Source organism: Heterodontus francisci, chromosome 4 (assembly GCF_036365525.1).
Source record: "Heterodontus francisci isolate sHetFra1 chromosome 4, sHetFra1.hap1, whole genome shotgun sequence".
NCBI lineage: Eukaryota > Metazoa > Chordata > Chondrichthyes > Heterodontiformes > Heterodontidae > Heterodontus > Heterodontus francisci.
The window spans coordinates 38,344,609-38,369,417 of record NC_090374.1 but is presented as its reverse complement, the minus strand read 5'-3'; the positions used below and the strand labels follow the sequence as shown (position 1 = coordinate 38,369,417).

General features: G+C 45.6%; 1 protein-coding gene across 1 annotated transcript in view; it reads right to left on the bottom strand.

The window, feature by feature from the left end:
* The window catches only part of LOC137368788 (organic cation/carnitine transporter 2-like), a 97,776-nt gene that overhangs the window by 25,801 nt on the left and 47,166 nt on the right, over positions 1-24,809 (bottom strand). The window contains exon 6 of the mRNA XM_068028992.1: positions 1,785-1,926. Coding sequence (XP_067885093.1) covers positions 1,785-1,926 — 142 coding nt within the window. The remainder of the gene's footprint in view (positions 1-1,784; positions 1,927-24,809) is intronic.

The window sequence follows — 24,809 nt, the reverse complement described above, 5'->3', positions numbered from 1 at the left end:
CCACCACCCTCCTCCGCCTGGCTGAACTTCTCACATTGAACAACTTCTCCTTCAACTCCACTCACTTCCTTCAAGTACGAGGTGTTGCTATGGGTCCCAGTTATGCCAGTCTTTTCGTGGGATATGTCAAACATTCCTTATTCCAGTCCTACTCAGGCCCCCTCCCCCAACTCTTTTTCCGGTACATTGATGACTATCAGTGCAGTTTCCTGCTCCCACCCGAACTGGAAAACTTGATCAACTTTGCTTCTATTTTCTACCTTTCTCACCTTCACATGGTTCATCTCCGACACTTCCCTTCCCTGACTTCTCTGTCTCAGTCTCTGGGGATAGGCTGTCTACTAATATCCATTATAAGCCCACCAACTCCCACAGCTACCTCGACTACACTTCTTCACACCCTGCCTCCTGTAAGGACTCCATTCCATTCTCCCAGTTTCTCTGTCTCCGACGCATCTGCTCTGATGATGCTACCTTCCATGACAGCGCTTCTGATAGGTCTTCCTTTTTCCTCAACCGAGGATTCCCCCCCACTGTGGTTGACAGGGCCCTCAACAGGCCCATTTCCCGCACCTCTACCCTGAACCCCTTCCCCTCCCTCCCAGAACTGCGACTGGGTTCCCCTTGTCCACACTTTCCACCCCATCAGCCTCCATATCCAAAGGATCATCCTCGCCATTTCCGCCACCTCCAGCCTGATGCCACTACCAAACACATCTTCTCCTCCTTTCCAGTCAGCATTCTGAAGGGATCGTTCCCTCCACGACACCCTGGTCCACTCCTCCATTACCCCCACCACCTCGTCCCCTTCCCATGGCACCTTCCCCTGCAATCGCAGGAGGTGTAATACCTGCCCATTTACCTCCTCACTATCCCAGGCCCCAAACACTCCTTTCAGGTGAAGCAGCGATTTACTTGTATTTCTTTCAATGTAGTGTACTGTATTCGCTGCTCACAATGTGGTCTCCTCTATACTGGGAAGACCAAGCGCAGACTGGGTGACCGCCTTGCGGAACACCTCCGCTCAGTCCGCAAGCATGACCCCGAGCTTCCAGTTGCTTTCCATTTCCACTCCCCCCTGCTCTCATGCTCACATCTCTGTCCCGGGGTTGCTGCAGTGTTCCGGTGAACATCAATGCAAGCTCGAGGAACAGCATCTCATCTACCGATTAGGCAAACTACAGCCTGCCGGACTGAACATGGAGTTCAATAATTTACTTGCTGCTGTTCAATTTTCAGTCCGTTAATACCATATCTGTACTAATGCTTTGTCTTTCAACACACCATTAACATATTGTTTGCCTTTGCTCCATGACCTTCTGGTCAGCTAGTCTGTGACCTTGTCCTATCTACACCTTCTCCTTTGTTATCTCTTGCCCCACCCCCACTTTACTTGCTTATAACCTTTTACATTTCTGACCTTTGCCAGTTTTGATGAAGGGTCACTGACCTGAAACGTTAACTCTGCTTCTCTCTCCACAGATGCTGCCAGAACTGCTGAGTATTTCCAGCATTTCTTGTTTTTATTTCAGATTTCCAGCATCCGCGGTATTTTGCTTTTATTAAGATGGAAATAGCTACATGGATCATGGCTACATAATTTGACCCAGATTTTAACATATTAGCAAAGATGCCAACTGCTTCTGGGAAGTGCAAACATAGCAACAGCAAGACAAAAATTCCTCAGACATTTCTAAAAGGCTTTTTAACAGATCCACTATTCCCATTTAAAACCAGTGATGAAATGAAAAAGAGAATTAATAAAAAGCACAATAGTACATTACCGTGTACTCTTGGTCACTTATCTTCTCAAATATCTCTGCAGTAATAGTAATGCCGTTTCTTTTAGCAGCAGCTTGTAGAATTGCTTTTGCTTCTTTAACCCGACCTTGAGACAGCAGCCATCTTGGAGACTCTGGTATAAACCTGCAAAATACAAAGGGTAAATAGTGTAACAGGCAAAATAGTAGAGATCACACAAATTATCAGGAAATGCTACAACTTGCTCAGGTAGGTTAATGAGAAGGAAAGCAAACCTGCTGAGAAACGTTCCCATCTGCCACTGCTCAAATCCTGTCCCTAGGTGATATCTGGCCCACCGCATTTTTGCAGTGGGCTGGGAAGGACAGCAGCAAATGTACAAAATCGGTGGTCAATGCCACCTGTGGAACACCAATGCAAATTTAGTGTTCCCTTGGAACTGAGCATCGTCTCCCTAAACCAGCAATAACTAAAAGGGCCCGGTGCTGGTAGCTCCAAAAACATTGTTGGGGTGGGGGGGGGGGGGGGTTGCTGGGAGTGCATGGCTGTGGGGGGGTGGTAGTAGGGAGAAAGAGAACCACCAAAGCAAAGTCAATGGAAACTCATCCTGGACACAAAAAAAAAAAGACAATTCCCCTTTGTGCCAGTCCCTTCCTGTCCTCTGCTTCAGATTGCCTACTCCCACTTCAGGACTTGGCATCTGGTTTGGCTCTATTGCTCCCACCTCGATCCGTGCAACCTGTCAGTGTTTGTTCAGCGCTGGCAGCACCCCAGAAGTATTTGAACAAACTTTTCAATCAGCTATGCTGTTGGATCTTGGGTAGTGCAGAGATGACATATTATGGTCAATGCCCCAATTTTTGCACATGTCCCTGAATTGCTTCCCCATGAATTGAGGTCCATTGTCGAAGCGGATTTCCCTGGTAGCTGCAAATATGCTGAAAATGGAACTTAGTTTTTCAGCAACTATCGTGCTGGACGCATTGTGCAATTGACAGATGATAGGACACTTAGGAGAAGTAGTCAGCCACAACTAAGAAGTTATTCCTGTGGACATGGAATAAATAGGATCTTGGCCCATGAATGAGTAGGCACCTTGTGAGGAGTAAGCAGTTCCTTTTGCAACCTGGCACGTTTTCTCAGCATGCCTTGCGCTGCTTCACTGTGACCTCAATGTCATCGTGGATGCCTGGGCAATAGATTGTTTCTCTGGCTAGTCTTCTGGTCTGATCAATGCCCACAGGAGATTGGTGTAGTTGTTGTATTATGCCTTTTTGTTATTCGTTCGGGGATGTGGGCATCACTGGCTAGGCCAGCATTTATTGCCCATCCCTAATTGCCCTAGAGGAAGTGGTGGTGAGTTGCCTCCTTGAACCGCTGCATTCCTTGGGGTGTAGGTACACCCAGTGCTGTTAGGGAGGGAGTTCCAGGATTTTGACCAAACGATAGTGAAGGAACAGAGATCTTTTTCAAGTCAGGATGTTGTGAGACTTGGAGGGGAACTTGGTGTTCCCATGCATCTGCTGCCCTTGTCCTTCTAGGTGGTAGAGGTCACGGGTTTGGAAAGTGCTGTTGAAGGAGCTTTGGGGAGTTGCTGCAGTGCATCTTGTAGATGTTATACACTGCTGCAACCGTATGTCTGTGGTGGAAGAAGTGAATGTTGAAGGTGGTGGATGGGGTACCAATCAAGCGGGCTGCTTTGTCCTGGTTGGTGTTGAGCTTCTTGATGTTGGAGGCACTCATCCAGGCAAGTGGAGAGTACTCCATCACACTCCTGCCTTGTAGATGGTGAATAGGCATTGGGGAGACAGGAGTCAAGTTGCTCGCCACAGAATTCCCAGCCTCTGACCTGCTCTTGCAGCCACAGTATTTATGTGGCTGGTCAAGTTCAGTTTCTGGTCAATGGTCGCCCCCAGAATGATGACAGCAGGGGATTCAGCGATGGTAATGCCACTAAACTTCAAAGGGAGATGGTTAGTTTATCTCTTGTTTGAGATGGTCATTGCCTGCCATTTGTGTGACGCAAATGTTGTTCGCCACTTATCAGCCCAAGCCCGGATGTTGCTGAACAATGTGCAATCAGCGACCATCCCCACCTCTGACCTTATGATGGAGGGAAGGTCATTGATGAAGCAGCTGAAGATGATTGGGCCTAGGACACTACCTAGAGGAACTCCTGCAGTGATGTCCTGGGACTGAGATGATTGAACTCCAACAACCACAACCAACTTCCTTTGCGCTAGGTACGACTCCAACCAGCGGAGAGTTTCCCCCGATTCCCATTGATTCCAGGTTTGCTAGGGCTTCTTGATGCCATACTGAGCCAAATGCTGCCTTGATTTCAAGGGCAGTCACTCTCACCTCACCTCGAGTTCAGCTCTTTTGTCCATGTTTGGACCAAGGCTCTGAAGAAGTCAGGAGCTGAGCAGTCCTGACGGAACCCAAACTGAGCACCAGTGAGCAGGTTATTGCTGAGCAAGTGCCGTTTGATAGCACTGTTGACAACCCCTTCCATCACGTCGCTGATGATCAGGAGTAGACGGATAGGACAAATCCAACATTATCAATTACCGCCCTGCTTTTTGTGGACAGGACATACTTGGACAATTTTCCACATTGCCACATAGATGTCAGTGTTGTCGCAGTACTTGAACAGCTTGGCTAGGGGCGCGGCAGGTTCTGGAGCACAGGTCTTCAGTACTATTGCTGGAATGCTGTCACGTCTCAATGCTTCCGGTACGATGACCTGTTTACCTTTAAGAAAAACTCCCCTAGATATACCAAGCTCATCTCAGAATTCCCAAAACTGTCTCACGTGCTCGTGGACATCCTGAAGAGAGTCTGACCATCCTTCTACGATCGTGTTCCAAAGAAGCTGTAGTGTTGGATCTTTCGCTGTCTCAACCACAATTGTTGACGTTTCTGCTGCGCTAACTTTATGAGATCCACATAGAGTACATCCTCTAGCTCCACCTCTATCAAATCGGCAGTCTTCGCCCGAATGGGTAACCTGTTTCGCATGTTAGACGTAAACCATCGAATTTCCAGGTTGATAATGCACGTCGCAGTCGTAACCCTGTATTGTTACCAATAGTCGTTGCAATCTTGGTAGTGTGCTAGTAATAGCTTCTTCCAAAGCAAATCAAGTGGTTTATGGTCTGTTTCTACCACAAATCTCTTCCCAAATAAGTATGTGTGAAAGCACATAATTCCAAACACCAAGGCTAACATTTCTCTCTCGATGTTCGAGTAGTTTGACTGTGCTATAGACAAAGATTTTGATGCGAATGCAATGGGCTTGCCTTTCTGCAAGATACATACTCCTATTCCTTTCTGGAATGTGTCCACTTAGTGAGTGGTCACCTCTCTGGAGATATAAAATTGTAACAATGATGCTTCGGATATCAAATTTTTCAGTTCCTGGAAAAGACATCGGTGGTCTTCATACCAAAGAAAAAGCACCTCCTTCTTCAATAAATCCCGTAGAGACGATGCTTTCTGTGCTTCCAAAACAGTCAGGGAGAGATAGAGGAACAGATATGTAGGCAAATTTCAGACAGATGTAAAAATAATAGGGTAATAATATTGGGGAATTTCAACTTCCCCAATATTAACTGGGATAGTCTTAGCGCAAAAGGCTTAAAGGGGGAGGAATTCTTAAAATACATAAAAGAGCTTTTTGAGCCAGTACATGGAAAATCCTACAAGGGAAGGGGCAGTACTGAACCTAATCCTAGGGAATGAAGCTGGACAAGTGGTAGAGGTATCAGTGGGGGAGCATTTCAGGGATAGTGACGATAACTAAGATTTAAAGGTGGTTATGGAAAAAGCCAAAGATGGGCCAGAAATAAAAGGTACTGAATTGGGGGAAGGCCGATTTCAATTTGATAAACCAGGATCTGGCCAAAGTGGAATGGGCGCAGCTACTTGTAGGAAAGTCTACACCAGGCCAGTGGGAGTCATACAAAAGGAGGAAATAGTGAGGGTTTAGAGACAACATGTTCCCATTAAGGTGAAGGGTAGGACCATCAAGTCCAGGGAACCCAGGATGTCAAAGGATATAGAGTATAGGATCAGGGAAAAAAAAAAAAAAAGCTTATGGCAGATTCGGAGCACTGAAAACAGTGGAGGCATTAGAATATAGAAAGTGTAGGGGGGTACTTAAAAAAGTAATTAGGAGAGCGAAGAGGGGACATGAAAAAGCATTGGCGATCATTTTAAAAGGAAAATCCTAAGGCATTTTATAAGCATGTGAAGGGCAAGAGGATAACCAGGGAAAGAGTAGGGCCCATTAGGGACCAAAGTGGCAATCTGTGCGTGGAGTCGGAAGACATAGGTGAGGTTTTAAATGATTACTTTTCATCGGTTTTCACTGTGGAGAACGACGATGTCGGTGTAGAGATCAGGGAGGGAGATTGTGATATATTTGAACATTGAAAGGGAGGAAGTATTAGATGCTTTAGCGGGCTTAAAAGTGGATAAATCCCCAGGCCCAGATGAGATGTATCCCAGGCTGTTATGTGAGGCAAGGGAGGAGATTGCAGGGGCTCGGACAAATTTTCAGATCCTCTCTGGCCACGGGAGAGGTGCCAGAAGACTGGAGGACAGCGAATGTGGTACCATTATTCAAGAAGGGTAGCAGGGATAGACCAGGTAATTACAGGCCAGTGAGTCTAACATCAGTGGTTGGGAAACTATTGAAAAAAATTCTGAGGGACAGGATTAATCTCCACTTGGAGAAAAAGGAAATAAGAAGGGATAGTCAGCACGGCTTTGTCAGGGGGAGATCATGTCGAACTAACTTGATTGCATTTTTCGAGGTGGTGACTAAATGTGTAAATGAGGGTAAAGCAGTTGATGTAGTCTGCATGGACTTCAGTAAGGCTTTTGATAAGGTCCTGTATGGGAGATTGGTTATGATAAGAGCTCATGGGATCCAAAGCAATTTGGCAAATTGGATCCAAAATTGGCTTGGTGGCAGGAAATGAGGGGGTAATGGTCGAGGGTTGTTTTTGAGAGTGGAAGCCTGTGACCAGTGGTGTACCACAGGGATCGGTGCTGGGAACCTTGCTGTTTGTAGTGTACGTTAATGATCTGGACATGAATACGGAAGGTTTGATAAGCAAGTTCGCAGATGACACAAAAATTGGTGGTGTCGTAAATAGTGAGGAGGCAAGCCTTAGATTACAGGACGATATAGATGGGCTGGTAAAATGGGTGGAGCAGTGGCAAATGGAATTTAATCCTGAGAAGTGTGAAGTGATGCATTTTGGGAAGACTAACAAGGCAAGGGAATATACAATGGATGGTAGGACCCTAGGAAGTACAGAGGGACCTTGGTGTACTTGTCCATAGATCACTGAAGGCAGCAGCACAGGTAGATAAGGTGGTTAGGAAGGCATATGGGATACTTGCCTTTATTAGCCGAGGTATAGAATATAAGAGCAGGGAGGTTGTGATGGAGCTGTATCAAATGCTAGTAAGGTCACAGCTGGAGTACTGTGTACAGTTCTGGGCACCACACTATAGGAAGGATGAGATTGCACTGGAGAGGGTGTAGAGGAGATTCACCAGGATGTTGCCTGGGCTGGAGCATTTCAGCTATGAAGAGAGACTTAAAAGGCTAGGGTTGTTTTCCTTAGAAGAGAAGGATGAGGGGGGACATGATTGAGGTAGACAAAATTAATGAGGGACATGAATAGGTTAGATAGAAAAAGACTTTTTCCCTTAATGGAGGGGTCAATAACCAGGGGGCATAGATTTAATGCAAGGGGCAGGAGGTTTAGAGGGGGTTTGAGGAAAACATTTTTCACCTAGAGGGTGGTTGGAATCTGGAATGCACTGCCTGAAGTGGTGGTAGAGGCAGGAACCCTCAACATTTAAGTAGTATTTAGATGAACACTTGAAACACTATAGCATACAAGGCTACGGGCCAAGTGCTGGTAAATGGGACTGGAATAGTTAGGTGCTTGATGGCCAGTACAGACACGATGGGCCGAAGGGCCTGTTTCTGTGCTGTATAACTCTGACTCTAAAATTTGGGATATAGAGATGTAGATTTGTCATGTTCTGGTTTCATCCTTCCCACTACTGCAAAATCGTCAGCTATGCATATGCAACCTGGTACTGCACAACTAATACGATCCACATGCACCAGAAAGAGTTCTTGGTTAATTGATAGCCCAAAAAGGAAGACATTGAAAACAATACTGACCAAATTGGGTCCAAAAATCTTAGTCACAAGAACACTAGAAATAGGAGCAGAAGTAGACCATATAACCCATCGAACCTGCTCCACCATTCAATACGATCATCGCTGATCTTGGGCTTCATTTCCACTTTCCTGCCCGCTCCCTGTATTCCTCGATTCCCTAAGACCAAAAATCTCTGCCGCTATCTCTTTTCAAACCCAAGGATGTAGGCCATCTGATCCCGGGGACCAATCAAATCTTAATCCCTCAAGTTTCTCCAATACTTTTTCTCAGCTGATGTCGATGTCATTAATTTCCTCACTTTTTTTTTTAAGCTCCTAGGTTACTGCCAATTGCTAGTATGGAACTCATGTCTTCTAGTGTGAAGAGAGACAAAATACTTGTTCAATGCCTCTGCATTTCTCATGATTTCTTCTGTCTCTGCCTCTAAGGGACCCATGTCTATTTTAGCTACTCTCTACCTTTTTATGTACTGACAGAAGCTCAGACAATCTGTTTTTATATCTCTGGCTAATCTGATCAACTTTTTGGTGGCCCTTTCCTGGTTTCTAAAACACTCCTAATCCTCATACTGGCTACTATTTTTTTTGCAACATTGTAAGCCTCTTCTTTTAGGCAAATACTCTCAACTTCCTCAGTGAGCCAAAGATGGGTCTTTCTTGCTGAGTTTTTGTTTATGAATGGAAAGTACATTTGTTAAACCCTTTGAATTGTTTCTGTAAAATGTTTCCCACTGTTCATTTACTGCCATACCTTCCAGTTTATTTACCCAATATTAGCCAGTTCGCCCCTCATTCCTTCGGAATTGGCTTTAAGTTTAAGATTCTTGTTTGTGATTAAAATGCATCACTTTCAAACTTAACATGAAATTCAACAGTATTATGATCGCTATTTCCCAGTGGATCTTTACGATTAAATTGCTTATTAACCCTGCTTCATTACACAGTACGAGATCTAAGTTAGCTTTATGTTCAAACATGGACAAAAGAGCTGAACTCAAGAAGTGAGGTGAGAATGACTACCCCTGACATCAAGGCAGCATTTGACAGAGTATGGCATCAAGGAGCCCCAGCAAAACGGAGGTCAATGGGAATCAGGGGTAAAACCTTCTGCTGGCTGGAGTCATACCTAGCACAAAAGGAAGCTGGTTGTGGTTGTTGGAGGTCAATCATCTGAGCTCCAGGACATCACTGCAGGAGTTCCTCAGGGTAGTGTCCTGGGCCCAACCATCTTCAGCTGCTTCATCAATGACCTTCCTTCAATCATAAGGTCAGAAGTGGGGATGTTCGCTGATGATTGCACAATGTTCAGCACCATTCGTGACTCCTCAGACACTGAAGCAGTCCGTGTAGAAATGCAGCAAGACCTGGACAATATCCAGGCTTGGGCTGATAAGTGGCAAGTAACATTCGTGCCACACAAGTGCCAGGCAATGACCATCTCCAACAAGAGAATCTAGCCATCTCCCCTTGACATTCAATGGCACCACCATCACTGAATCCCCCTCTATCAACATCCCAGGGGCTACCATTGACCAGAAACTGAACTGGAGTAGCTATATAAATACCATGGCTACAAGAGCAGGTCAGAGGCTAGGAATCCTGAAGCGAGTAACTCACCTCCTGACTCCCCAAAGCCTGTCCACCATCTACAAGGCACAAGTCAGGAGTGTGATGGAATACTCTCCACTTGCCTGGATGGGTGCAGCTCCAACAACACTCAAGGAGCTCGACACCATCCAGGACAAAGCAGCCCGCTTGATTGGCACCCCATCCACAAACATTCACTCCCTCCACCACCGACGCAGTGGCTGCAGTGTGTACCATCTACAAGATGCACTACAGCAATGCACCAAGGCTCCTTAGACAGCACCTTCCAAACCCGCGACCTCTACCAACTAGAAGGACAAGGGCAGAAAATACATGGGAACACCACCACCTGCAAGTTTATCTCCAAGTCACACACCATCCTGACTTGGAACTACATTGCCGTTCCTTCACTGTTGCTGGGTCAAAATCCTGGAACTCCCTTCCTAACAGCACTGTGGGTATACCTACCCCAAATGGACTGCAGCGGTTGAAGAAAGCAGCTCACCACCACCTTCTCAAGGGCAATTAGGGATGGGCAATAAATGCTGGCCTGGCCAGTGACGCCCACATCCCATGAACGAATACAAAAAAAAAATCCCTCGTCGGTTCATCAAGGCATTGCTCCAAGAAACTCATGAAAACATTCTATAAATTCACCTTCTAGACCACTGTTGCCAATTTTATTGGCCCAGTCTATATGCAGAAAAAAAGTCAGCTCTTGAGACTTCTCAGCCAAATGTACTGACCAATAACCATTTTTTACATCTAGTTCAGAGAAAAACTTGGTTCCCGTGGACTTTGGGTTAAGCTCTTCCAGTGTGGGAATCTTGTGTGGGCAATGCTTGAGCACTGTATTCAACCTTTTGGCAGACTAAGTGATCTGTGTTTCTTGACTACATTAGTGATTGAGCTGCACCAATTCAGGTGTTCTTGAACCTTTCTGATGATCCCATTGGTTTCCATCTTATCCAGCTCGACTTTCCACTTGGATTGAATGTGGATGCTGCAATCATAGTAGGGGATTTTAATTACCCCAATATTAACTGGGATAGTTTTAGTGTGAAAGGAATTGAGGGATCAGAATTCTTGAGGTGCATTCAGGAAAACTTTTTTGCCCCATATGTAGCAGGTTCAATAAAAGATGGCGCAGTTTTAGACTTAAAGATGGGCAGGTGGAAGGAGTGGCAGTGGGAGAGCATTTTGGTGGTAGTAATCATAAGTCAGTCAGTTTTAACAGTTATGGAAAAGGACAGAGATAGAACAGGAGTTAGAGTTCTCTATTGGGGTGCGGCCAATTTTACTGAGAAGTGATTTAGCAAAAGTGGACTGGAAACAGCTAATTGAAGGTAAATCAGTGTCAGAATAGTGGGAGGCATTCAAAAGGGAGATTCAAGGGGTTCAGGGTAAACATGTTCCCACAAAGAAAAAGGGGGAGACTGCCAAATCTAGAGCCCCATGGTTGTCAAGGAGCCTACAGGGTAAGATAAGGCAGAAAAGGGAAGCTTATGTCCAACACGGAGAACTCAATACTACAGAAAGCCAAGATGAGTTTAGAAAGTGGAGGGGTCATAGAGTCAGAGTCATACAGCACAGAAATAGGCCCATCGTGTCTGTGCCAGCCATCAAGCACCTAACTACTCTAATCCCATTTTCCAGCACTTGGCCATAGAACAAAGAACAAAGAAAATTACAGCACAGGAACAGGCCCTTCGGCCCTCCAAGCCTACGCCGCTCCAAATCCTCTATCTAAACCTGTCGCCTATTTTCGAAGGGTCTGTATCTCTTTACTTCCTGCCCATTCATGTATCTGTCTAGATACATCTTAAAAGACGCTATCGTGCCCGCGTCTACCACCTCCGCTGGCAATGCGTTCCATGCACCCAACACCCTCTGCGTAAAGAACTTTCCACGCATATCCCCCCTAAACTTTTCCCCTTTCACTTTGAACTCGTGTCCCCTTGTAATTGAATCCCCCACTCTGGGAAAAAGCTTCTTGCTATCCACCCTGTCTATACCTCTCATGATTTTGTACACCTCAATCAGGTCCCCCCTCAACCTCCGTCTTTCTAATGAAAATAATCCTAATCTACTCAACCTCTCTTCATAGCTAGCACCTTCCATACCAGGCAACATCCTGGTGAACCTCCTCTGCACCCTCTCCAAAGCATCTACATCCTTTTGGTAATGTGACGACCAGAACTGCACGCAGTATTCCAAATGTGGCCGAACCAAAGTCCTATACAACTGTAACATGACCTGCCAACTCTTGTACTCAATACCCCGTCCGATGAAGGAAAGCATGCCGTATGCCTTCTTGACCACTCTATTGACCTGCGTTGCCACCTTCAGGGAACAATGGACCTGAACACCCAAATCTCTCTGGACATCAATTTTCCCCAGGACTTTTCCATTTACTGTATAGTTCACTCTTGAATTGGATCTTCCAAAATGCATCACCTCGCATTTGCCCGGATTGAACTCCATCTGCCATTTCTCTACCCAACTCTCCAATCTATCTATATTCTGCTGTATTCTCTGACAGTCCCCTTCACTATCCGCTACTCCACCAATCTTAGTGTCGTCTGCAAACTTGCTAATCAGACCACCTATACTTTGCTCCAAATCATTTATGTATATCACAAACAGTGGTCCCAGCACAGATCCCTGTGGAACACCACTGGTCACACATCTCCATTTTGAGAAACTCCCTTCCACTGCTACCCTCTGTCTCCTGTTGCCCAGCCAGTTCTTTATCCATCTAGCGAGTACACCTTGGACCCCATGCGCCTTCACTTTTTCCATCAGCCTACCATGGGGAACCTTATCAAATGCCTTACTGAAGTCCATGTATACGACATCTACAGCCCTTCCCTCATCTATCAGCTTTGTCACTTCCTCAAAGAACTCTATTAAGTTGGTAAGACATGACCTTCCCTGCACAAAACCATGTTGCCTATCACTGATAAGCCCATTTTCTTCCAGATGGGAATAGATCCTATCCCTCAGTATCTTCTCCAGCAGCTTCCCTACCACTGACATCAGGCTCACCGGTCTATAATTATCTGGATTATCCCTGCTACCCTTCTTAAACAAGGGGACAACATTAGCAATTCTCCAATCCTCCGGGACCTCACCAGTGTTTAAGGATGTTGCAAAGATATCTGTTAAGGCCCCAGCTATTTCCTCTCTCGCTTCCATCAGTAACCTGGGATAGATCCCATCCGGACCTGGGGACTTGTCCACCTTAATGCCTTTTAGAATACCCAACACTTCCTCCCTCCTTATGCCAACTTGACCTAGAGTAGTCAAACATCTGTCCCTAACCTCAACATCCGTCATGTCCCTCTCCTCGGTGAATACCGATGCAAAGTACTCATTTAGAATCTCACCCATTTTCTGACTCCACGCATACATTTCCTCCTTTGTCCTGGAGTGGGCCAATCCTTTCTCTAGTTACCCTCTTGCTCCTTGTATATGAATAAAAGGCTTTGGGATTTTCCTTAACCCTGTTTGCTAAAGATATTTCATGACCCCTTTTAGCCCTCTTAATTCCTCATTTCAGATTGCGCCTACAATCCCGATATTCTTTCAAAGCTTCGTCTTTCTTCAGCCACCTGGACCTTATGTATGCTTCCTTTTTCCTCTTAGCTAGTCTCACAATTTCACCTGTCATCCATGGTTCCCTAATCTTGCCATTTCTATCCCTCATTTTCACAGGAACATGTCTCTCCTGCACGCTAATCAACCTCTCTTTAAAAGCCTCCCACATATCAAAGGTGGATTTACCTTCAAACAGCTGCTCCCAATCTACATTCCCCAGCTCCTGCCGAATTTTGGTATAGTTGGCCTTCCCCCAATTTAGCACTCTTCCTTCAGGACCACTCTCGTCTTTGTCCATGAGTATTCTAAAACTTACGGAATTGTGATCACTATTCCCAAAGTAGTCCCCTACTGAAACGTCAACCACCTGGCCGGGCTCATTCCCCAACACTAGGTCCAGTATGGCCCATTCCCGAGTTGGACTATTTACATACTGCTCCAGAAAACCCTCCTGGATGCTCCCTACAAATTCTGCTCCATCTAGACCTATAACACGAAGTGAATCCCAGTCAATGTTGGGAAAATTAAAATCTCCTATCACCACCACCCTGTTGCTCCTACATCTTTCCATAATCTGTTTACATATTTGTACCTCTATCTCACACTCGCTGTTGGGAGGCCTGTAGTACAGCCCCAACATTGTTACCGCACCCTTCCTATTTCTGAGTTCTGCCCATATTGCCTCACAGCTCGAGTCCTCCATAGTGCCTTCCTTCAGCACAGCTGTGATATCCTCTGACCAGTAATGCAACTCCTCCACCCCTTTTATCTCCCTCTCTATCCCGCCTAAAGCATTGGTATCCTGGGATATTTAGTTGCCAATCATGCCCTTCCCTTAACCAAGTCTCAGTAATAGCAATATCATACTCCCAGGTACTAATCCAAGCCCTAAGTTCATCTGTCTTACCTATTACACTTCTTGCATTAAAACAAATACACCTCAGACCAGTCCCTTTGCTTTCATCATCTGCTCCCTGCCTACTCTTTCCCTTAGTCACGCTGACTTCATTATCTAGTTCCTTACAGGCTTTAGTTACTACCTCCTTACTCTCCACTGACCTCATTTGGTTCCCATCCCCCTGCCACATTAGTTTAAACCCTCCCCAACAGCGTTAGCAAAAGCACCCCCAAGGACATTGGTTCCAGTCCGGCCCAGGTGTAGACCGTCCAATTTGAAATAGTCCCACCTCCCGCAGAACCGGTCCCAATGTCCCAAAAATCTGAACCCCTCCCTCCTGCACCATCTCTCAAGCCACGCATTCATCCTGACTATTCTTTCATTTCTACTCTGACTATCACGTGGCACTGGTAGCAATCCCGAGATCCTACTTTTTAAACTTGGCTCCTAACTCCCTAAATTCTGCTTGTAGGACCTCATCCCGTTTTTTACCTATATCATTGGTGCCTATGTGCACAACGACAACTGGCTGTTCACCCTCCCCCTTCAGAATGTTCTGCAGCCGATCTGAGACATCCCTGACCCGTGCACCTGGGAGGCAACATAACATTCGGGAGTCTCGTTTTTGACCACAGAACCGCCTATCTACTCCCCTTACAATCGAATCCCCTCTGACTATAGCCCTTCCACTCTTTTTCCCGCCCTTCTGAACAGCAGAGCCAGCCACGGTGCCATGAACCTGGCTACTGCTGCCTTCCCCTGGTGAGCCATCTCCCCCAACAGTATCCAAAACAGTATACCTGTTGTGGAGGGAGATGACCGCAGGGGACACCTGCGCTGCCTTCCTGCTCTTTCTCTGCCTTTTGGTCACCCATTCCCTTTCTCCCTCAGCAATCCTAATCTGCGGTGTGACCAATTCACTAAATGTGCTATCCACGACCTCCTCAGCATCGCGGATGCTCCAAAGTGAGTCCATCCGCAGCTCCAGAGCCGTCATGCGGTCTAACAAGAGCTGCAGCTGGACACACTTCCTGCACGTGAAGGAGTCAGGGACATCAGCCATAGTCTTGTATGCCGTAGCATACACAACACTAACAGGCAAAAAAAATTAGTGGGGGTTGTATATAGACCCCCAAACTAGTGGTGATGTTGGGAATGGCATTAAACAGGAAATTAGAAATGCATGCAATAGATGAACATCTGTAATTATGGGCGACTTTAATCTGTTTATAGATTGGCCAAATCAAATTAGTCACAATACCGTAGAGGAGGAATTCTTAGAGCTATAAAGGAATGGTTTTCTGGATCAATACGTTGAGGAACAAACTGGAGAACAGGCCATCCTAGACTGGGTATTGTGTAATGAGAGTGTAATAATTGACAATCTAGTGCTGAGAGACTCCTTGGGGCCGAGCGACCATAATATGATAGAATTCTTCATCAAGATGGAGTGATGTGGTTGATTCGGAGACAAGGGTCCTGAATCTTAGTAAAGAAAACTACGAAGGTATGAGGCATGAGTTGGCCATGACCGATTGGGAGACGTTATTTAAAGGGATGACAGTGGATAGACAATGGTAAGCATTTAAAAGAGTGCATGGATGAACTGCAACAATTGTTTATCCCTGTCTGGCACAAAACTAAAACAGGAAAGGTAGCCAAACCATGGCTTACAAGGGAAATTAGAGATATTAGATCCAAGAGGCATATAAATTTGCCAAGAAAAACAACAGACCTGAGGATTGGGCGCAGTTTAGAATTCAGCAAAGGAGGACCAAGGGATTGATTAAGAAGGGGAAAATAGAGTACGAGAGCAAGCTTGCGGGGAACGCAAAAACAGACTGTAAACATTTCTATCGGTCTGTGAAGAGAAAAAGATTGGTGAAGACAAATGTAGGTCCCGTACAGTCAGAAACAGGGGAATTTATTATGGGGAATAAAGAAATGGCTGACCAACTAAATGCATACTTCGGTTCTGTCTTCACAAAGGAGGACACAAATATCATACCAGACATGTTGGGGAACACAAGGCTTAGTGAGAGAGAGGAACTGAAAGAAATCAGTATTCGTAGAGAAATGGTGTTGGGGAAATTGATGGAATTGAAGGCCGATAAATCCCCATGGCCTGATGGTATGCATCCCAGAGTACTTAAGGAAGTGGCCCTAGAAATAGTGGATGCATTGGTGGTCATCTTCCAAGATTCTATAGACTCGAACAGTTCCTACAGATTGGAGGGTAGCTAATGTAACCCCACTATTTAAAAAAAGGAGGTAGAGAGAAAACAGGGAATTATAGACCAGTCAGCCTGACGTCAGTTGTGGGGAAAATTCTAGAGTCTATTATCAATGATTTTATAGCAGAGCACTTGGATAACAGTGGTAGAATCGGGCAGAGTCAGCATGGATTTACGAAAGGGAAATCATGCTTGACAAATCTATGAGAATTCTTCGAGGATGTAACTAGTAGAGTTGATGAGAAGCCAGTGGATGTGGTTTATTTGGACTTTCAGAAGGCTTTCGACAAAGTCCCACATAAGCGATTAGCATGTAAAAGTAAAGCGCATGGGATTGGGGGTAGTGTATTGCGATGGATAGAAAATTGGTTGGCAGACAGGAAACAAAGTAGGGATAAATGGGTCTTTTTCCAAATGGCAGGCAGTGACTAGTGGGGTACCGCAGGAATCTGTTGGCCAGGGGCTGCAAGAAACACAGCATGAGTTACAAACTGCTGGGATTGTTTGACCTGTAGTAACCTAGAGCTCAGACACTGGCCTGTGCTGGGAAAAACCAGTTTGAACTAAATTTATGAGACAAGACAAAAGGATTGATCACAGGAAAACAGCCTTATTTGGACACTGTGATACCAGAGTCTTTGGGCCTGGGCCAATTAAGAGATGATGTGAACGAGGTGAGCAGGCTTAAGCCAACCCGAAAGACACAGCTCAGATTTGGACAGATAAGAGGGAGGATAAGAGAGCTATTTGGGCATAGAGCCAGTGAAGACTCCAGAGACCAACCATCGTGGAAGTGGAAGACCCTGCGTGAGCAACGCGGCAACGACATAAAAGAGAGAGAGAGAACAGAATGCCTGGCCAGCGTTAACTCTCCCTTTTTCGGGTATTATCCTTAGTTTTCTGTGACTAGGTCAGGGAAAGGTCAGAGGAACCTAGTGGGTGTGCTCATCAATTCTAGCTAGTTTTGGTATTAACTGTATAACTCAGTTAGAGTTGCATGTTTTTGTCTAACTAAATGTATAAGCCTTGTTCTTGCATTGTACAACAACGTGAATAAAGTAAATTGATAGTTAAAGAAAGGACTGAGTTTCCTCCTCTTTGTACTAAGCAATTAACTGTAGCTGTGGATTAAGCTGGAGGATGGCTCTCTTGCAACCCGATATCCCAAACACCCAGCCTGAGCTTGAATTAAGAGGACTTCAATCCCACGTGACGGCCAGGATCAAGTGGGTATAGGGAATAAAGGGGACAATGGGGAGTTGACTCCACGCCACGGTTTACATAATTGGCATTCCTGGGTGGGCTCGAGGATAGATCTCTGTTGAATCAGCGGAAGACTTGAGCCGAACCGAATTGGCAAAGTACAGAGAGAACAGGAACTTAGGGGTTAATTTGTAGCTACTAACATAAGATGACGAATCAAAGGGAATCTCCAAGCCCTGGAGACTCTGATTGTTTTGATTGGAAGGGGTTCCTCCAAAAATACATAATAGCCAAGTGGCCGCAATATGGAGAATATGCCGGTCACACTAGCGACAAGGGAAAACCCGTAGGGGAAGCCCTTTGGAAGATTGCACAAGCAAAGAGGTCAGCTAGGAAATTTAAGAAGATACAGAAGCCAGTAGCTATCGGCTGTTTACTTGAGGAATGGATAGAATGCCAACAGCAGGCTAAAAATGAGCAGAACAGACTAGAGGAAGAGATTTAAAAACTCCGTGAGGCAGCCCGCCTTAGTGAAAAAGTAACTGATTTGCAGGGACAGAGAAGTGCGGATTCGATGCATATGAACCAATATCAGTTACAGTGTGAAAAACTAGTTACGGAAAAAAAGTAGGCGAGAGGGAGAAGCCCAAGCAGCTAAAGCGGAGGTAGAAGGATGGAAGCAGCAATGTCGTGATTTAAAAACTGCCATGAATGTAATTCAGAGAGCAGCCCAGGAAAAGAGAAGTAATTCAGGTGATCACAAAGTGTCAAAAGTACATAGCGAGACTGCAAACGCAGTTAGCCACGCAGAGAGGTATAATCTGTGCTTTTGCACCCGAAGAAAGTGAGAACGGTGAAGGGGGCATAGATTGGAATGAGTTAGCAGACGAAGTGGCTAGATACGGCCATGATGACGGAGACCCTCTACCCGAGGATCCTCCGCCAGCATATGAGCCAGAGCCAAAAGGAGCCATCAGCCCCCATGTGACCACTAGGGCAGCGATAGGGGCAGATGGCCAGGTGGCAGCTGGCCCGCGTATGACATATTCCACTCCAATGGGGGTACAGCAATTGAGGGATATTGCGAAAGACATTGGGACGTGCGCACCCGGGGATGATCCTAGGGAGCTGTTCCAAGCGGTCAGTCAACAGAGAGGAATACACGGTTTAGATGATGAAGAAAGAAAGTTAATTATAATGTGCCTGCACCCACACATACACTCCGCCCTACCGGAGGAGCAAAAACTCAGTAGAGGCACAAATGAGGCTTTAAAAGAACAAGTATTTAACGTCAAGGGTGCTAACAGAGGGGATCCAGTGGAGGCGCTAACAAAATGCTATCAAAGAAATGGTAAACACCGTTGCGTTTGCGGCTCACATCTGGGCGGTATTTCAAGGGTATATGGCGCGAACCTAGCTAGAGCCAATCCAACGCCAGAGATTAGAAATCGATGGCTGAGAACGCTGGTGTCGCATTGCACGGAGGAGTCAAGAAGGGCACTAGATCAATTTCATCCCTCTGATGACACGCACACAGAGGCTTGGGTACTTAGGAGGATGGTTAGAGCACGGGAGAAAGAAACAAAATTCTCCAAGGCCCCTGGGGGAAAGGAGATGCCTGTAAAAGATCAGACAATAACCTGGAGAAATGAAGGGAGGGGAACTGCACAAGGGGCACCCCACCCAGCCTTTCAGACAGGAGGAAGGGGTAGAGGCATTGGGAGAGGATCCGTCGCAGGAACAGGGAGAACTCCGGGTGGGCCAACCCACTGCTATAATTGTGGCCAGGAGGGACATTTCAAAAGAGAATGCCCAAACCGGAGACGAAAAAATGTAGGTCGGGGAGGAGGCCAGAACAAATGCCAGAGCCTACCCGTGGAAAGGCCGAATAGGTCAAATCCTCAATGTGAGATACTAGAGATAGCACAGTCTTCAGGGTTGTACCCTGAACCACAATGACGGTCGCAGGCCTCGCAGTTATGGGTGTGTGACACGTGGTGGGATAACACAGGGAGACCCCTAGTGAATGGTAGGTTTGGAGTTCGCCCTGTCACGTTCCTTTGGGACACTGGAGGATCCCGAACCACCGTAAACACCACCAATGTTAGTAAAGTAGATTGGAAAATTCAAAGTAAACTTGTTTTAAGCGGATTCATAGGTCTTCACAAGTGGGATATGAGAGCGTACCGTTGGAAGTCAGTGTGGGGGATGTAGCAATAGAGCACTCAGTGGTTCTCAGTTACCCAGAGAACAAGAACATATATTAGGGTGTGATTACATGGCTAAAGTGGGACTCTGTTTTGACCCAGTTAATTGCGCAATTTGGCAAATGCCCTTGGGCATGGGTAGTATAGATCACACATCCGTCCCGGTGGAGGAATACCAGGATATGATATGCATGTTCGGGAAACTATGGACAAGACCAGAAGAAATGAGTAGTGATAGTGAAGTACAACAAATTATCACACGGAATTCAGTAATATTTGCTCGACATAAACATGATTGTGGGAAAATGACCGGGAGTGTGTACAGGGTCCAGACCCCAAACCGCAGAAGCAGTATGGATTTCTGAAACAGGCAGAAGGGGAGGTGGGAAAGGTGATACCAGAGTTTGCTGCTACAAGGGATACTCAGACCGGTAGCCTCCACTAACAACTCGCCTATTTGGCCGGTGAGGAAACCAGACAGTTGCTGGCGACTAACGAAAGACTACAGAGAATTAAATAAGGTAACCCCGTTAGCAGCCCCTACCGTAGCAACTAGCCCAGAGACGGTAGTTAAACAAAATGAGGACGCACAGTGGTTCACGGTTTTAGACACAAGTAATGGTTTTTGGTCTATTCCACTTGAGAAAGAATGCCAATATAAATTTGTGTTTACCTTTCAAGGACAACAATATGCGTGGACCGCCCTGCCACAGGGATTTCATAATTCCCATTTATATTTCACCAACGTTTAAGGGAAGGGTTAAAAAGGTTCTCAAAGCCTGCATGTCTGGTGCAGTATGTAGACGACTTACTGCTACAAACTGAAACGGAATAGGAACATTATCAGTTACTAAGTGAATTACTACAATTGTTACACAAATTGGGACTAAAAGTAAACGCTCAAAAGCCCAAGTTATGAAACAGAAGGTTACTTACTTGGGAATGATCTTGACACCGGGTAAGAGAAATTGACCTGCGAAGGGTAGTAGCGGTTGGCAGACTCCCTGTCCAAAGGAATGTAAAAGGGTTGAGATCCTTCCTGGGTTTGGTGGGATATTGCAGGGACCACATTGATGGATTGTCTACAAAAGCGGCCCCATTAATGGAACTATTGAAGAATGTGGCGTGGGAGTGGAAAACCGAACACACAGGCTATTTCAGATTTAAAGCAGGCACTAGCTGCTGCACCTGCTCTGAAAACCCCAAATCCAACTGAGCCATTTCATTGGAGGTAGCTACCACAGACACCACCCTCTCGGCAGTTCTGTTACAGGAGACACATGGGAAATTGAGACCAGTAGCTTATGCTTTCACCGGTAGAGGAGGGGTATACAACGTGCGAGAAACATTTGTTAGTTTTTTGGGCAGTACAGTATTTTACTTATAGTGGGACTGAACCCAATTACAATATTGACAGAACATTTACTATTAGACGGTAGGATCAAAGACAGGTCAGTAAGTCAGAACCGAATTGCAAGGTGGTCACTATTGTTGCAGGGAAGAAACATAAGCGTAAAAGGGGTAAAAACTACTATGTTGGCAGACAACCTAGTGTATATCAAGGAGAGAAACAGGAGTGTCAAGTCATGATAGCAAATGATCCCAAGGGACCATTTGTATCAAAACGAAAAGGAGGGGGTAGGAGTGGATTGGAGAAAGCAATAGGGACAGAAAGTAAAAGATGCAAAAGGAAAAAAAGAACCCCACTTAAAACTTTTTGTGGATGGTTCCTCATCAGTGCAGGATGAGGAGAGGAGGACTGGGTGCGGGATATATGTAGAAGACGAACACGGTCAGGAAAAGTTTAGCACAGCCTTAAAATTGCCTAAAGCAATGAGCGCGCAGGCGACAGAATTAGCCGTCGTTGCATATGTGGTTGGCCACCCGGAATACTTCCCGCCCGGATCAGTGATATATTCTGATAGCATGTATGTCTGTAATAGCCTCACGGAACATTTGCCCTTATGGGAGGCGAGGGGTTTTGTCTCAGCGGATGGGAAGCCCCTTCCATCGGCTCCATTATTAAGATACGTCTTTGAAGGAGCACAGGGGAAAGGATATGGGTTCACGAAGGTAAAAGCTCATTCAACACTTGCACCGGAAGAGAACAGGAAAGCAGATGAGCTAGCCAAATAAGGTGCTGTTAGTGGGCAGGAATGGCAGCCACCGATTGAGGACATTGGGGAACAGAAAGGAAAACAGGTTAAGGTAACGGATTTAACAAAAGGAGCAGAAGAAAGATGGAGAATTGAAAAAACTGATAGGAGTAGAGTCAGACACATATAAAGAGTACAAGGGGGTCTATATTCAGGACAGAGTGGTTTTATGTGAAGGAAAATTCGTAGTGCCAGAGGGGGGAACGAAACCAAACAATCCACTAGTACCATGACTTATGGGGACATAAGGGGACAAAGTACCCTGGAAAGGATAAAGGAGGTGTGCTGGTGGCCTGGAATGAAAGGTGACGTGGAACACTACGTCAAGAATTGTTTGATCTATGCACAACACAGCCCCGATAGAATGTCAAGAAAGGGGCCCTCCGACATACTAGACCAGTAGAAGGGCCTTGGACTAATTTACAGATAGACTTTATAGGACCCCTACCCCCTACTCCAGGAGGGTTTAAGTACATTCTGGTAATAGATACATTTACCAAATGAGTGAAAGCTTTCCCAACCAGAACAAGTACAGCCAAAATCACCACGAAAATTCTGTTAGAAAGGGTATTCACTCGATGGGGTTTACCCCCGAAGCATAGAATCAGATCAGGGAACACATTTTAGAGCCCAAGTAATGCAAAATGTCATGACCCTCTTTGGGGTTAAACAGAAATTCCACATACCCTATAAACCACAGTCTAGTGGAATTGTGGAAAGGATGAATCGGACATTGAAAAACAGGATAGCTAAAATGGTACAGCAGCACAAGGTGACCTGGCAGATTGTTCTGCCCTATGTGTTGATGGTAATCAGGAATACCACAGCTTCATCAACAGGTTATACTCCCTATAAACTCATGACGGGAAGGGACATGAGAGGAATGGAGGGGTTGGTAGGTTTCAACTTGTCCACCTCTGGTTCGGACAGTATTATAATCAGAAAAATAGGTTCAACAACTAGTAGAAGCAGTGGGGGAAGCAAATTACGTGGCAGCTCACCAACAGGGAAAGAGACAGCAAAGCAAGGCTTATTTCGATGCGAAAGCCAGCCCGATAGAGTTGAGCCCCGGACAAAGGGTAATGATCAGAATATATCAGCCCACCTCATTTTTGAGTCCAAAGTTCACCGGTTCCTATGAGATAGTAGATAAAGCTAGTCCATCTGTATACAAAGTATAGATGGCACCAGATAAGAGTGGCTGGTATCACATCAGTTAAAGTTAGTAGGAGTAAAACAAGATAATCACAGTTGGCATGTGTTGCTTGATGCTACCAATGATCTCCCTGACCTTCAATCGGAACAAGAGCAGGATCAACTGCGGATCCAAGCGGAAGTGTTTGAAAGACAACCTGATGCTGTACATCCACAGAGAGAAATCGAGGGAAAAACGAAAGAAAAATAAAAGAAAACAGGGGAAGTAAGTGGGCTAGGAGAAATGGATGGTTAGAATCAGTAACAAATTGGGAACAAGATATAGACAGTCTGGCTCAGTGTATGGAGACTGGACTTAAAATAGGATAAAAAAGAAACTGTAAATAAGAGCAGAAATTACACTTGTATATTACAGGTTGAGCCCACAAAGAAGAGGGTGATACACGGCACTGCAATTGGATTGACCATATTTGGGACTATAGGTGAACCCGCATCGGAGCTATCGCGATGAATGAACACGCCGGAAGCAGTGTCAACGCGGGAAGACTATCCAGTGGCCAGGAACAACTTTGCTCCGCAGATTTTGTGGTGCATATTAACGACTTGGACGTAAATGTAGGGGGCATGATCAAGAAGTTTGCAGATGACACAAAGATAATGAGGAAGATAGCTGTAGGAAGATGTTGATGGTCTGGTCAGATGGGCATAAAAGTGGCAAATGGAATTCAACTTGGAGAAGTGTGAGGTGATGCATTTAGGGAGATCAATCAAGGCAAAGGAATACACGACAAATGGGAAAATACTGAGAAGTGTAGAGGAAGTAAGGGGCTTTGGAGTGAATGTCCACAGATCCATGAGGGTAGCAGGATAGGTCGATAAAGGTGGTTAAGAAGGCATATGGAATCCTTTCCTTTATTAGCTGAGATACAGAATGTAACAGCAGGGAGGTTCTGCTGGAACTGTATAACTCATTGGTTAGGCCACAACTTGAGTACTATGTGCAGTTCTGGTCAGCTCATTACAGAAAGGATGTAATTGCACTGGACAGGGTACAGAGGAGATTTACGAGGATGCTGCCAGGACTGGAAAAATGCAGCTATGAGGAAAGATTGGATAGGCTGGGGTTGTTCTCCTTGGAACAGAGGCGACTGAGGAGAGATCAGATGGAGATGTACAAAATTTTCAGGGGCTTTGGATAGAGGGAAGGTGAAGGGCCTATTCACCTTAGCAGAGAGGTCAGTGACAAGGGAGCATAGATTTAAAGTGATTGGTAGAAAAATTACAGGGAAATGAGGAAAAGCTTTTTCACTCAGAAGGTGGTGGGGGTCTGGAATTCACTGCCTGAAAAGGATAGTTGAGGCAGAAACCCTCAACTCATTCAAAAAGGAGTCTGGATATGCACCTCAAGTGTCATAATCTGCAGGGCTACGGACCAAATGCTGGAAGGTGGGATTAGAATAGGTGGATCGTTGCTCAGCCGGTACAGGCACGATGGGCCAAGTGGCCTCTTTCTGTGCCTTAAACCTTCTATGATTTGCTTGGTGGGTTGATTGATGGTGCAGCATCCTCTCAGATGTAAAGCTGCGGCTCCCTTGAAGCTGCCAGTTCTATCAAAGCAATCTGGACACTGCTACTAGATCAGCAATTCTTTCTGCTAAGTCGGCATCTGAAAAGTCGCAGTATGCACCCTTTTCCCTGCAACTAAAGTGGTCAATGGACTTGTAGGGTTGCTGACAAAATGTTATAAACTCTAGTCCACAGATGCAAAAATTAATTAGTTTGGAGTCCCTGGAT